Here is a 12911-nt window from a genome sequence, read left to right as displayed (position 1 = left end):
TTAACAACTCTGAGCTATTAGTCAAGTTCTCCCCAAGTGAGCTCGATGGGCCGAATGGCCTCCTCTCATTCTTATCTTGGCAGCTGAATACATTCCAGCACATCCTGGTGTGTGTGCGAACAAAAATAACTAACTTAAAGGCAAAAATCATTCAGATACCCTTAGCTTACAGAAGTGAAAGTGCATCACACTGATTAGGGGGGGGGGGTCTTCCTGTAAATACTCAAGCAAATTAGAAATTGCCCCAAGTTCCTGAGGTGGAAACAAGCCTTATTGTTACTAGGCAACATCCTTGCAGTCATTTGGCCAGATTTGGCTATGGCAGAGTCCTTCCTCTTAAATAATCTCTGGCTATGCCAACTGCAAGGGTATTTTTATGCTATTGGAACAATCTCAAAATGTAAAAACATTCATAGGTTTAAAGGAGATCTATTATGCTCATTTTTACTTTTCATGATTTTATTTTTTATTAGAATTGATTTACAAGCTTCAATTTTCCAAAAACACATTATTTTTCTCATACTGTACATCTCTATTCACAGTCTGAAACATTGCTAGAGCTTTAAGCCCCACCCCCTGAGTGCAGTAACCTCTGATTGGTCAGTTTTCCCTACAAGTTCCACCCTTGTCTTGTAGTCTGCAAACAGATCCTTGCAGGTAGGCGGTCAATAAGGATTCTGTTCCAAGGTGATGGCACCCTGTCATGGAAATAAGGGCTGGAATTCCAACAAGGTACTTCAGGCAGATAAGAGAACAGTGGTTTCTGTGGTGAGAGCTACTCGCTTTGGCATGTCCCTTGGGCCTTAAGACTTCAGTCCGTTTACACGCATATACTGGTATATCAACACACTAAAGGAAAGGGGGATAACCAGGGGATAGTAGGTTCCCATTAAAATGACAACACAATATCCACAAATTCCACACAATTCTGAGTTTAAAAGTAAATGTTGCCTTCATGCTTCAGTCTCATGATTCCACATCACAGAAATCACAGGCCCTACATAAAAAAGCAGAAAAAAAATCCCAACCAAATGTGAAGAGGATCAGGTTGATCCTACTGATAGATGAGATACTACAATTCAGATTCCTGACAATGCAAAAGCAACACCACAGTAAAAAACCCCAATAGCTAAAACGTCTGTCAATTATATTCATTATGTTTTACATGACTCAAACTAACGAAGGACTCCAGTCAAAATGAATGATTATTTAAACGAAAATAAAGTGTACAGAATGAAACGAAGAAAAGATGGTTCTTTGTGGTTTTTTATTTTGTTACCTATCAATGCCAGCCACCATAAGGAGTTGTTTGAATTGTTGAGGGCTCTGAGGCAGGCAGTAGAATCGGCCAGGTTCTCTTGAAGGGACCAGAAACTCCTTTGCACCCTGAAAAGTACAGTAAAACATAGACAAAGGCTCATCACAGACAAGGGAAAAAAAGAAAGAACAAAATACAGAACTTCATAAAACAGTGCAAAATTTATGCACAAAATATTCACACAGCAATCATAAAAAACAAGCCACAGTAGCTTTATGTCTGTAACTGAAATGGGTATCACCTACCCCTGGCGTCCGTTTGAATAAAGTGGGTGTTTCAACGTCAACAAATCCTAAAATTCAAACACAAATAATCAATCATGTGTCATGGAGGAGAAAAAGGGAGAAACTATACAGTCAAACTGAAAAAAAGAAACATACCGTGTATATTGGTAAGATATTCCCTTATTTTCATTACTATTTGAGAGCGTAGTCTTAAGTTGTACTGCATTTGGGAAGACCTGAGATCTAGGTATCGGTACTGCATGCGAAGGGACTCAGCCTTCTGCAGATGAAAGGGTAGTTTGTAAATGTAAACTACCGGTAACAGAAAGTCACATGTTAGGTCTCCACTTGTCAGTTTGGAAACCATGGATTAAATAAGGAATTTATATAAAATAGGAATGTCACCAGAACTGATATTTACGATGCCTTTCAAAATCAAAATTCTGAAAATGCAACAGTACTCGTTTTTTTGGGGTATGATACGTATCATAGGCAGTAGGGGTGGCACGGTTCACAAAACCCACGGTTCGGTTTGTATCACGGTTTTAGGGTCACGGTTTTCGGTTCTGTACGGTTCTTGTTATTTTTTCTTTTAATCTTTAACACTCCAGAAATGTACTTCAGCATATGATATATAGCTTAATTATCCACAATTTAGGATACAGTATTAAAAAAGCTATATCATGTAATCATGCATAAACTGAATTTGACTTGATTTAAAGCACATTATTAAAATTATTAAACATTATTAATCCCAGAAAAGTAATCAAATAAAAGTCTTGCCTTAACATAAATGCTAAAAGAATAGATCGCTTTAATCGCTATTACAGTTGGGTATGGGCACGCGGTCTTATTTAGAAAACATACAAAAAGAGACGCATATAATTCGTTTTGTATTTGTCTGGTCCACGGGGTTAATTTAATTGGAGATCGTTAAAATGATAGATCACATATATATATACATACAATACATACGTTTTTCATATATATATATATAACGTGAAAAATATTGGTATTAATTATATTGAATGTTCTTGAGTAATCGATAAAATCCAGTTTCTGTGTATGTACAAGACATCAATCTGTAATAGTTCAAAATATGATCTAGTATGATCATCTGGCAATAGCCTGTAGGTCTGTGTGGTCAGACACTGTGCAATAAACAGAATTTTTAGGAACATGGCAAATGTTCACATTGCAGCATGGAAGCAGGCTCACTGTTACAACGCTGACCGGGGAAGCAGAGGTGAGGAGACCTAGGATCGGGGGAATGCGGGGTTTAATGAGCAAAAGGAACACAGACGAGCGGTAAAGCAGAATTGCAATATAATGACCGGACTGGAGAAAGAAACGGAAACGCGGACTAAATACAACGGAGTAATGACAAATTTCAGGAACAGCTGGTAAACACGGGGAATCCACACAGGGTTAACGAGGGGGCATGGCACACGGAAAGAGCGGACGATCGAGGCATGACACTCACTGGAGTGCTTTGTCACAGATAACTTAATTTTCTTTAACAAAGTGCCTAACCGCACATTAAATAAAGTCACACAACAAAGGCGCACAACAGTGTTCAGATGTTGTGCTATCAGTTGGCTGAAATGTAAACGTTTTCTTCAGAGACGGTGGTAACGCCGAAAACAGGAGCTAAATACAGCAAACGAAAGGCTACCGGAAATTACTTAGCTGGCTGAACTTTTACCGGAACTACGTCACAACGCTCTGTGCATATAGCCTATTCTTTCGCGCGAAAGGGAAACACACTGACGTCACATACGGGGCACGAGGCTACATTGCGCATGTCATGAACCGTCGAACCGTGCGACGCATGCATGCTCCGAACCGAGACAAGCAAACCGAACGGTTCGGTTTTTTTTCATGAACCGTGCCATCCCTAATAGGCAGCGTATGTACCAAGGGGCAGCATATATGCTTACAAGTTTTCTAGTGTTCTAGTTTATCTTTACATTCTGAAGGAGGACACCCACAAGCACAGGAAAAACTACACGTGGAAATTCTGAGTTCCTAGTCAGAAACTTCAACTGGAATGGCCCCAGAAGGCAGAATTCCTACTCAGCAAGTCGAAAGAATCTACACAACCCCAACCACAGAATTCAAGATGGCTGTGCCCTTTATCAACAGAAGTTAAAGCTGAAGTTTTATACCGTTTATTTGCACTTATGTCTTATTTGTGGTTGATTAGAACAAACAGAACTGTCCAACCGCTATCTGCGGACATTGTGCATAAAAACATCATAGCAACATGTACCATGTAATGTGTTGCTATCAACTGATATTGCTAACAATGGCTAATAATTAACCGGCTAGAACTGGGGCCAGTTCCAGAAAGCAGGATATCTTGTTTAGACGGAACTTGTTGAATTAAGGTAGTCTGGGCTAAATATAAGTGAACGAAGATAAAGGCCATTTAAACTGGGATAAATCAAATTCTACAAGTTATCAGTCTAAGCAATGAATCTTGCTTTTTAGAACAGGTTCACAGTATTGCTAAATGGCCTTCTGACTTTCTGTACTGGAACATGGTTAACTCAGCTGTAACATTATTTCCAGCTCTGACTTTCAACCACCGAGGTAAATGGAACGTTTAATAATGTTCAAATGTTTTTAATAAAGGGGTTTAAGTACATGGGATATTATAATAGGGCTGAACAATTTATCGATTTCAAATCGAAATCGCGATTTGAAACAACGCAATTAGCAAATCGCAAAGGCTGCGATTTAGGACATATATTATACAGCAGGGTTTAAAACTGTTGTGACTATAGTTTTCCAAATTCATGCCGTGCTCCCTATGTGACAGTCATGGTCACCAATCAGAAGTGGCTCGAGACGATGTATACGCCCACAAACAGCAAACACGTGAAACCCGAAGAAAATGTTGCGTGGTGCAGAAAAAATACTGATACCTTTACTGAGCTGTAAGTGAATTGCCTTCCTATTTCGTGGCCCAAGATTGTTTCAGAAAGGTCCTTTCATCAATAGAACTGGTGAACTCCTTTTAACTACCAGCAGCGACATACTTCAGTGTCACACCTTTAGTTTTTGTTAATGGGAAATCGCATTAGCATGACCCATCTAAACAACAAGACAGTCGGTAATCCCCACAGCAGCGGAGTCTGTGACCCCCAGAAAAGCCATAGAACCCATAACACAGTCGTGTTTATGTCATATGTTTTTGTGCTCATTGATTTAAGTATTGATTTCCATAGATTAATCTTGTTAAATTAATCTTAATCCACAACAGTAATAAAATTACGCTTTTAGAATTTAGAATTAGAATTTAGTGATCAGTGGTCATTGTCAACACACCACAGCACACAGTGCGCAACAACGAAATGTGACCTCTGCATTTGACCCATATGTGACTTTCGTGACATAGCAGGGGGCAGCTAATTCAGCGCCCGGGGAGCAGTGCTTGGGGACGGTACCTTGCTCAGGGTACCTCAGTGGTGACTTGCTGGTGGGGGATTCGAACCTGCAATCTTTCAATTACAAGTGCGCTACCCTAACCATCAAGCCACCACTGCCCACATTTTAGTATTTTAACGGTGGTTTTAGTGTTATTAGGGGACCAAGCTGTTCACTGCAAGATCGCTTTATGTTTCTTCTTTTTGCTACAATTGAATTCATTATTACTTTATTTAACCTAACACACCACATCTTTAAATTCTCATCCTTGCATTCGAATATAGACCAGTTCATATTTTGACGGTTATCTCATGTAGTAATGCTGCGTCATGTTTTAAATTTATTATACTTAATATTGAACTGAAGCTTGATGTATAAAAAATTATATATCGCAAATCAAATCGTAATTGCAATGTCAGAAAAATCGCGATTACATATTTTCCTCAAATCGTTCAGCCCTATAATACACATACTTATATTTTTACCGTGGTATTGAGTAGGGGTAGGCATTACGATTTAAAATTATTAAAATATTATTTTTCACTTTTTGGACAGTGACGGTATTATATCACGGTGTTACTTTTACTTAGGTTTTAGTAGCAACATGTCCTTTCCATTTATGTAAATTAAAAAAATATTCTATAATATATTTTATAATATAATAAATACACTTCAATTGCTATTACAGGTGGTTATGGGTGGCCTTATTTAAAAAAGATATAAAAAGTGTCATAGGTAATGTTTTCTCATATTTGTTTTATAATTGTCAGAGTAACAACGCAAACAGAATGACAAGCTGCTTTAGCCAAAAATAGTGCATTCTGCAGTTCATTTCAAATAAAATACTGTTTGAAATCTTTTCAGCTATATGATTTAAAGACTTCGCAGCCACTTGGTTATGACCAATACAGCTTTTTGGTTGAGGGTGTTATATTTGCTGCTGTTAATAGCACTAACCGCACATTAATAAAAAAAAAAAAAGGCTGCATACACCAAAATACGTCTTGGTTGGAGAAGTTGGAGGGAATTTGACATTCATTGGTATAGGAAACAGGCGGGTCTGATGTTAACTGAGTATTTGTACCATTTACCATTTACCTTGCATTGAGGCAGCGGTGCATGTATGTGCCGATTTAGCACTTTTTAGTTTGCTACTATATAATATGACTGTAGACTTCTCATGGTGTTACCAGTATAGTGCAAATCCATATCGTGGCGGACAATCACACTAGTAGTAACCATGACACGATGTACCGAGAACTCCTACTTTCGAGAATCATATAATACTACTGGTATTGGTACCGACTACTAAATTTATGGTATCATGACATGACATCCCTAATATAAATGGACCCTTATATCTGAGACACTACAACAGCCAAGACCTATTACTGGATTTTTAAACTATTTTTCAGGTTAAAACATATTTTAAAAGGCCTTACATCTCACCTTTGTGAAGTCCTTAATTTCAAAAGGCAGTTTTTTGCTTTTGTTTAATACCTCCGCAGTCTCAGCACAAACCTCGATTTCACCAGTGGGCATTTCCTAGAAGATGTGCAATAACGCATTACAGCTTGGAAAAAAAAAAAAAGTTTATCAATGGCAGAAAACTTGCTTTATGTCTACAGGAGCCACACTAACTTTCACTTGCCATCTTACATCATAGGTCCACAGTACAGATTAACAACAGGCAGCTTAATGCTTTCTAATGGCTATTCAGACTAACCTTGTTCTCTTGGCCTGCTGGACGACGCTTGACCTTCCCTTTCACCTTGACGACGGACTCCAACGGTAACTCACAAAAGGTTTTCTTAAGTTTGATTCTGGACTAAAGAGAAGAGTACATCTATTTTACCATTAAGTCACTTCCATAGCAAGATAAAGCAAAAAAACAGGATGAGAGTAAATAAATTAAACAAAAGCAAGAAAGGATACATCCATCTTTCATAATTCCCTCATCTTGTATATGGCACTAGGCACAGGATGTCAGAGGTAAGGAGCAGGCACTGATTACAGTCCATTGCTGCACCAACCAAACGACAAACCACCTCAGGGATGAGAACCTGAGTGCAGCCATGGTGCAGGCAATACATCAGCACCAATAGTCCAAATGGAACACTGCGAGTTTTTTTCTGGTGGCTGGAGTGCCAATCCTGGCAGCAAACCCCAAGTTTTTCCCTGTAAGTTGGAGGACCTCCTTATAGGGCTGGACATAGATTAACATCATACCCAGGACCAAGCAATTGCAGGTGAAGGGCCTTGCTCAAGGGCCCAGCAGAATAGAATCACTCCGAGCATTCATGAGATTTGAACCAGCACCCTTCTAATTGCTAGCACAGATCACTAGCCTCAGAGCCAGCACTCCAGCCCAGGCTGTCAAATGGTATATATTTATACAATCAAATCCCATGAGTGGGCATGGTGTGGTGGTGCGGTAGTTAGTACCTATGGGACCAGGGCCAGTCTTCACCCTGACACTATGGGTAGCTGTGGGTTGCATGTTCTACCTATGTCGTTATGGGTTATTTCTCTGGTTTCTCCCACAATACAAATACATATCCCATTCCCTGTAGGTAGGTGTATGTGTTTGCCCTGTGATGAGCTGGAGCCTCATCTAAAATTGACTCCTGCAACCCTGAATAGGACAAGTGGGTATAGAAAATGGATGGAACACTATGAGACGAAAATTAATCAAACTCCATGTTTTTGGACTGCAGAAGGAACCTGGTGTACTCGGAGAAACCCAGCCCATATCCATATGATGGATAGAATGGAATGGAAGGTGGATATATCCAGCTCTCTCTTAAATCAATAAATAACAACTTGCATACAGTAAACCTTTTAAAATAATCATTTTTATACCTCATCCTCTGGAATAAGCACTTGAGTCAGGCCACTGTAATCTCTCAGGATAACAAACATGCCATGTCTAAGGAAGAAAAGGAACATATCAACATTTTGTCCTAGTGTGATGTTTCCATGGTATGAGCAATAAGAATTTCTAAGAAAAATACTGAATGCCTGTAACATTTATTAGTAAAATCAGTCACTTCCAAGTAGTGAAAGGATTTTTTGGTTTGTAAAGCAGATCTGTTTGCCAGAGTACAAAGCTGTTCTTGACTACTCAAATACATGAGTAATGAAGCTACACAGGGAATAGACAAACCACCAAAAATGGCTGATGTGGGGCAAGGTCACCTTTGATACTGAACCCATCCACACAGTGTGACGACTTCTCCAACATGGGTAGATCGCAGCTCCCCACACGTGTGACTCCTGATCGAGAAACTGCTAGAACCTAAAAAACAGGAAATACAAAAAAAATACCCGACGCTTCAGACACAACTGCACGGCGGCAACTGTCTCTGTTCTAAAAGCATACCGGTTTACCTCTGTCTTCCGGGTACGATTTGGGTTATTAGTAAGTGAACAAATGTACGAGTCCAAAACCACTAGAAACGTTATTAGCTAGCCAAATACCTGAATTGGTACCGTGAGTCGACCTAAATTGGACAGAAGTCCATGAAGTACTTCTGATCATCGGAATATGTGTCCTCCTTAGGCATAGTTTCCCTGATGCCTGCAACGCCGCGTGATATAAGGTCTTCTGAATGAAATCCCAGGCTTTCAACGACATACTTTTAATATTAAGATCCGATATTTTCTTTTTACAGCGAACAGATTTTGAAGGTGAACAGCATAATCGATTGATTGTCAGAATACTATTCGACCTTAAGTTCGCCTTCTAGTTCAAGTAAACACGTTATTCATATCCACAATTCTTGAAGAAAAAAAAAAACAGTTCACATTATAACACACATATAAGGGGAATACCCATAAAATACTTCAACAAAATCACATACTCCCCTTTTCTTGAAACGCATTTGACTACCCTCAGATTTAGGCTAAAAATCCAGTTTAAATGTTACTAAACCACCATAGTCAAATTCAGATGGCATCGATCAGTTGTAAATTCTAGGCATTTGTTAAATAACCAGAAATTTACTAAATAGTTAACTGCTGGTCTACAGTCGAGTGGAAAGGAACTACTCTTTATCTAAAAGCGGACTGATTTAGAACTTCATATTTAAACGATGATCGTGTAAATCGATTACTTTGGCCTGGCTCATCAGGCTATATGTGTGACGTAGTTCCGGTAAAGGTTCAGCCAGCTAAGTATTTTCCGGTAGCCTTTCGTTTGATGCGTTTAGCTCGTGTGTTCCGCGTTATCACCATGTCTCTGAAGAAAACGTTTAAATTTCAGCGAACCGATAGCACAACATCTGAACACTTGTGTGCCTTTGTGTCAGGCATCCAGTAAGTACAACAAAGTACTTAGCTTTAACACATTTCCCTCCAATGAGGAAACTAGGCGAAAATGGATTGTTGCTATCCGGCGGGAGAATTTCCCCATACCCGCCATTTTAAAAAAGATGATGTTTAGTGATGGCAAAACGAAGCTTTCCAAAGCACTTAAGCTTCCTTTTCAAGTGTGTCCAAAAATGGTTCAGTACTCGATGCCTTCCGAAATGGTGACCATTACTGACACCAAGTGGTCAAATAAGGAAATAACACTTAATTTTGAGTCAGTGCAGTGAATCTGAATATTTATAAATTGGCAAAAATTCTAATGGTCTGTAGTGCGTTATGAACATTAATGACCTGGTGAAATTGAATGTGACTTCTTGTGGACTGGGAAACTATTGACTTAACTGGGAAGGGGTGCTTGTGTAACAGAAGAGGGGCCATTAGTCTACAGATTTTTATTCAGGAACAGTATTTGTTCAACAGTGCGGGGGCTAAGTTGGTTACGTTTTTTATTCATCACTTCTCCTGCTTTGGAGAATACCCACTCACATGGAACGGAGGACGCTGGAGTGCATAAAAACTGTACTGCAAGTTCGTATAAGTGTGGATACACAGCCTGCTGCATATCCCAGAACCTCAAAGGGTCTTCAGTATGTGTTATATTGGGGTCACTGAGGTACTGCTGAACCTCCACAGTAGCATCTGCTGTTGAACTCTTGATCTGTCTGCTTTCCCCCACATCACTGTCCAGAAGATCCCACAGACCTGGAACCACAATGACAAAGCATGAATCATTATCTACACTATGCATTATGTACTGTGCAATAATTATACAGTATATCCTAATTCAGTGTAATTGAACCATATCATAAAAATGTGAAAGGCTGCAACAATACCGGTGGCCATTGCAGTACCAGATGAGGTTCCTGCAGGCTCTGGTTCTGGTGGCTGAGTGTATGTGGAAGTGGATGGGTTCTGCTGGGCCTCCTGCGATCATATGATGGATGCACACTCTGCTGTAAGGTGTTTCACAGCAGCCTGAGCATTAGATTTGTTACAGAAACCTGCAGTTTTATATCTTGGATCCAGCAGTGTGGCCAGTGTCATAATGCTCATGGTTTCATAGATGGACAACCTCTCCATGAGCAACCTCCAGAGGTTCTTGCACAACTGCTGGGCCTTGATGTTCTGTGCCTGGGACAGTTTTAGATTCACAGCATGTCTAAGCATGCGGATGAGAGGAATGACCTTGGATCCTGACACTCTCTTCTCTTCAGACAGTTCAAAAGTTGCCTCATTGAAATGACATAACACATCCAGACACTCATGAATCATGTCATACTCCTCTGAGGTCAGGGTCGTGAGCTGTCTTCAAAGTGACCAATGCAGCACCAACTGGCTCTCTTTGACCATGCAATCGCTGTAACATGGAATAGGTGTTATTCCAGCGGGTTTCCACATCTTGAATCAATTTGAGAGTGGGCCTGCCCATCTGTTGTTGAATTTGGGAAAGCCTTTCTCTAGCAGTTGTACTGGTTCTGAAGTAAGTCACAATCTGTCTTGCCTTGGATCTGATATCACCAAGTCCTTCGGTCTGATCAATGGCCCTCTTCACGAATAAATTTAGTGCATGTGCAATGCAAGTTGTGCGTCTGACCTTTAAATTGCTGGCACAGGCAATCATGTTTGGTGCAGCGTCAGTCACAAGGCATCGGACTTTATTCTGTATGCCCCACTCCTCCATCAAGACTGCCTTGACTACAGCCATGTTTTCTGCAGTATGAGACTCTGGGAATTTTCCTACTCCTAATAGAATTGTAGACAGCTCAGTCTTTTCATTTATAAAATGGCATGTGACTGCTAAATAAGCATCCATATGTATGGATGTCCACGTTAGAAGTTAGTCTTACTGCCTTGGCCTTTTTCACCTCTTCATTTGCTTTCTCTTTTTCTATCTTAAATTTCTCTGCTACCAAACCCTTTAATGTTTGCCTGGAGGGGAGAATGTAGGTTGGATCCAAGATACTCACAAACTCCCTAAATCCAGCATCATCCACAATGCTAAAGGGTTGTGAATCCTTTACAATCATATTGATCAAGGCCTCATCAATCTTTTGTTTCTTGGTCTCTGTGACGGGAATCAAAAACATACACAGTATCATTATACAGATTATAGGGTAATACCCTCACTCATGTTTGATATTAGGTATTTGTACAATTAAGCTGTTCCTTGAACACAATAAAGACTAATTCATAAGTATGCTTATTAATTAATCATATTAGTTATTCATTAAGAATACTAATTATTATTATTAGGAGTAGTAGTATGTTGTTGGTTATTAGTATAGCTGCAAAACTGTGCTATACCTAGACTTCTTGTAGACTGACTTGTGGATGGAATATTCTGGACATTCTCATGCTTTGCACGGAAATGTCTCAACATTGATGAGGTGTTTTTAATATCCTCCTGAGACCCCACCCATTCATTTATGTCCATTGTAGTGGACATTTTGTTTTTGCATCTATCTTTTCACTGATGTAAGGAAACATATTTATTCCTGTTGTACACTAAAGAGGACATGCTGTGAAATAAAAAATAAAATTGAAAAAATCTAAATGTAAGATGTCTTATTTCCTCCAAAGACAAATAACCTACAATTGAAGGACACTTTTTCCTTGGGTCTCAGGAGGCTATAGGACAACTGCTGAGAGCACTCCAAACATTCCACCTGGACCAGGGCATTACAAGAATAACAGAATCAATACTTTTACACACATAAATAAATATTTCCCAATTTATCAAACAACACACCTTATTTGTTGATACAAGTTTGAAGTGTTGCCAAACTTCAGAACGACTTTTCACAAGGTAAGATATACTGTAGATACACTGATAATGAATAAGATTAATTAAAAACTGTAAGGCATTGTTAGAAGGGAACATGCTAACATATTGTATTTGTATTATGCAGATTTGCATCCTATGAGCACCTCATGCGCTTCTGGGCATTAATAGAGCCGTCACTGCCGTTTATGGTCAGCGTGACAAAGGCACCACAACAGAGCCAAGTACATCTGCAGTAAGTATTTACTATGATGTATCATGTAACTTAACGTAATATCTCCAGTGTATCCCCTAGATTTACAACAGCTACAACTCCTTTTATTCTGGCGTTTAAGTACACAGTACAAACTACTTATATATATATATATATATTATATGAATTCATTAAACATTATACAAACAAAATTTAATTTTGGATGAACAATATAGACAAAATAATTATTTCCTATAATAATGGTACATCCATTTATCAAATAGAGGGAAATAGCTTGATGGTTAAATAACATAACTGTTTCCAAAATCTGTTTTGCCAGCCCATAGATGAGATGTTCCTGTTCTTCAAATACCTGGCACTGGGCTTAAAACAGTGGGACCTTGCTGACAGATATGGAATCCACCAGTCCACAATCAGTAGGATCATCACAACATGGAGCAACTTTCTCTACACTGTCCTGGGATCTGTAAGGATCTGGTTACCAGTTATGTTGACTGTGACTTGTTTACTCTGTCATATACTACAGTACTGCTACACAAATAAGTGCCCATAAGCCAGGGGTGCTCCTGG

At 39.3% G+C, this 12911-nt stretch overlaps 2 protein-coding genes across 4 annotated transcripts in view; both read right to left on the bottom strand.

Moving 5' to 3' along the window:
• Nucleotides 1–9070, bottom strand: part of dars2 (aspartyl-tRNA synthetase 2, mitochondrial) — a 29852-nt gene extending 20782 nt beyond the window's left edge. For 2 of the 3 annotated variants that reach the window (XM_023802458.2, XM_023802459.2), the window contains exons 1-8: nt 8455–9068; nt 8173–8272; nt 7837–7903; nt 6701–6802; nt 6424–6519; nt 1699–1822; nt 1564–1610; nt 1280–1386 (exon numbers count right to left, since the gene is read on the bottom strand). In XM_023802458.2, the coding sequence (XP_023658226.1) occupies nt 1280–1386; nt 1564–1610; nt 1699–1822; nt 6424–6519; nt 6701–6802; nt 7837–7903; nt 8173–8272; nt 8455–8611 (800 nt within the window). In that variant the 5' untranslated portion in view covers nt 8612–9068. Of the gene's footprint in view, nt 1–1279; nt 1387–1563; nt 1611–1698; nt 1823–6423; nt 6520–6700; nt 6803–7836; nt 7904–8172; nt 8273–8454 lie in introns of all 3 variants that reach the window. The other variant, XM_072704413.1, reaches the window with a different exon arrangement.
• A 657-nt stretch (nt 9071–9727) lies between these two features.
• Nucleotides 9728–12112, bottom strand: LOC111839635 (uncharacterized). Its single transcript, XM_072703998.1, has 5 exons — nt 12095–12112; nt 11650–11864; nt 11313–11410; nt 10197–10269; nt 9728–10047 (listed from the first exon to the last, which is right to left on the bottom strand). The coding sequence occupies exons 2-5, from the start codon at nt 11789–11791 to the stop codon at nt 9728–9730; spliced, it is 633 nt and encodes a 210-aa protein (XP_072560099.1). The 5' UTR covers nt 11792–11864; nt 12095–12112.
• Between the last annotated feature and the right edge of the window lie 799 nt (nt 12113–12911).

This window comes from Paramormyrops kingsleyae, chromosome 21 (assembly GCF_048594095.1).
Source record: "Paramormyrops kingsleyae isolate MSU_618 chromosome 21, PKINGS_0.4, whole genome shotgun sequence".
Lineage (NCBI taxonomy): Eukaryota > Metazoa > Chordata > Actinopteri > Osteoglossiformes > Mormyridae > Paramormyrops > Paramormyrops kingsleyae.
The sequence above is the reverse complement of the archived record's forward strand: the minus strand, read 5'-3'. Positions and strand labels throughout refer to the sequence as shown.

Coding starts and splice junctions, on each gene's coding strand:
- LOC111839635 (XM_072703998.1), bottom strand. CDS start 11,791: ATGTCCACTACAATGGACATAAATGAATGGGTGGGGTCTCAGGAGGAT. Junction 11,411..11,649: donor TCAGTCTACAAGAAGTCTAG/GTATAGCACAGT, acceptor TTCCCGTCACAG/AGACCAAGAAACAAAAGATT. Junction 10,270..11,312: donor ATGCTGGATTTAGGGAGTTT/GTGAGTATCTTG, acceptor ATATGATCGCAG/GAGGCCCAGCAGAACCCATC.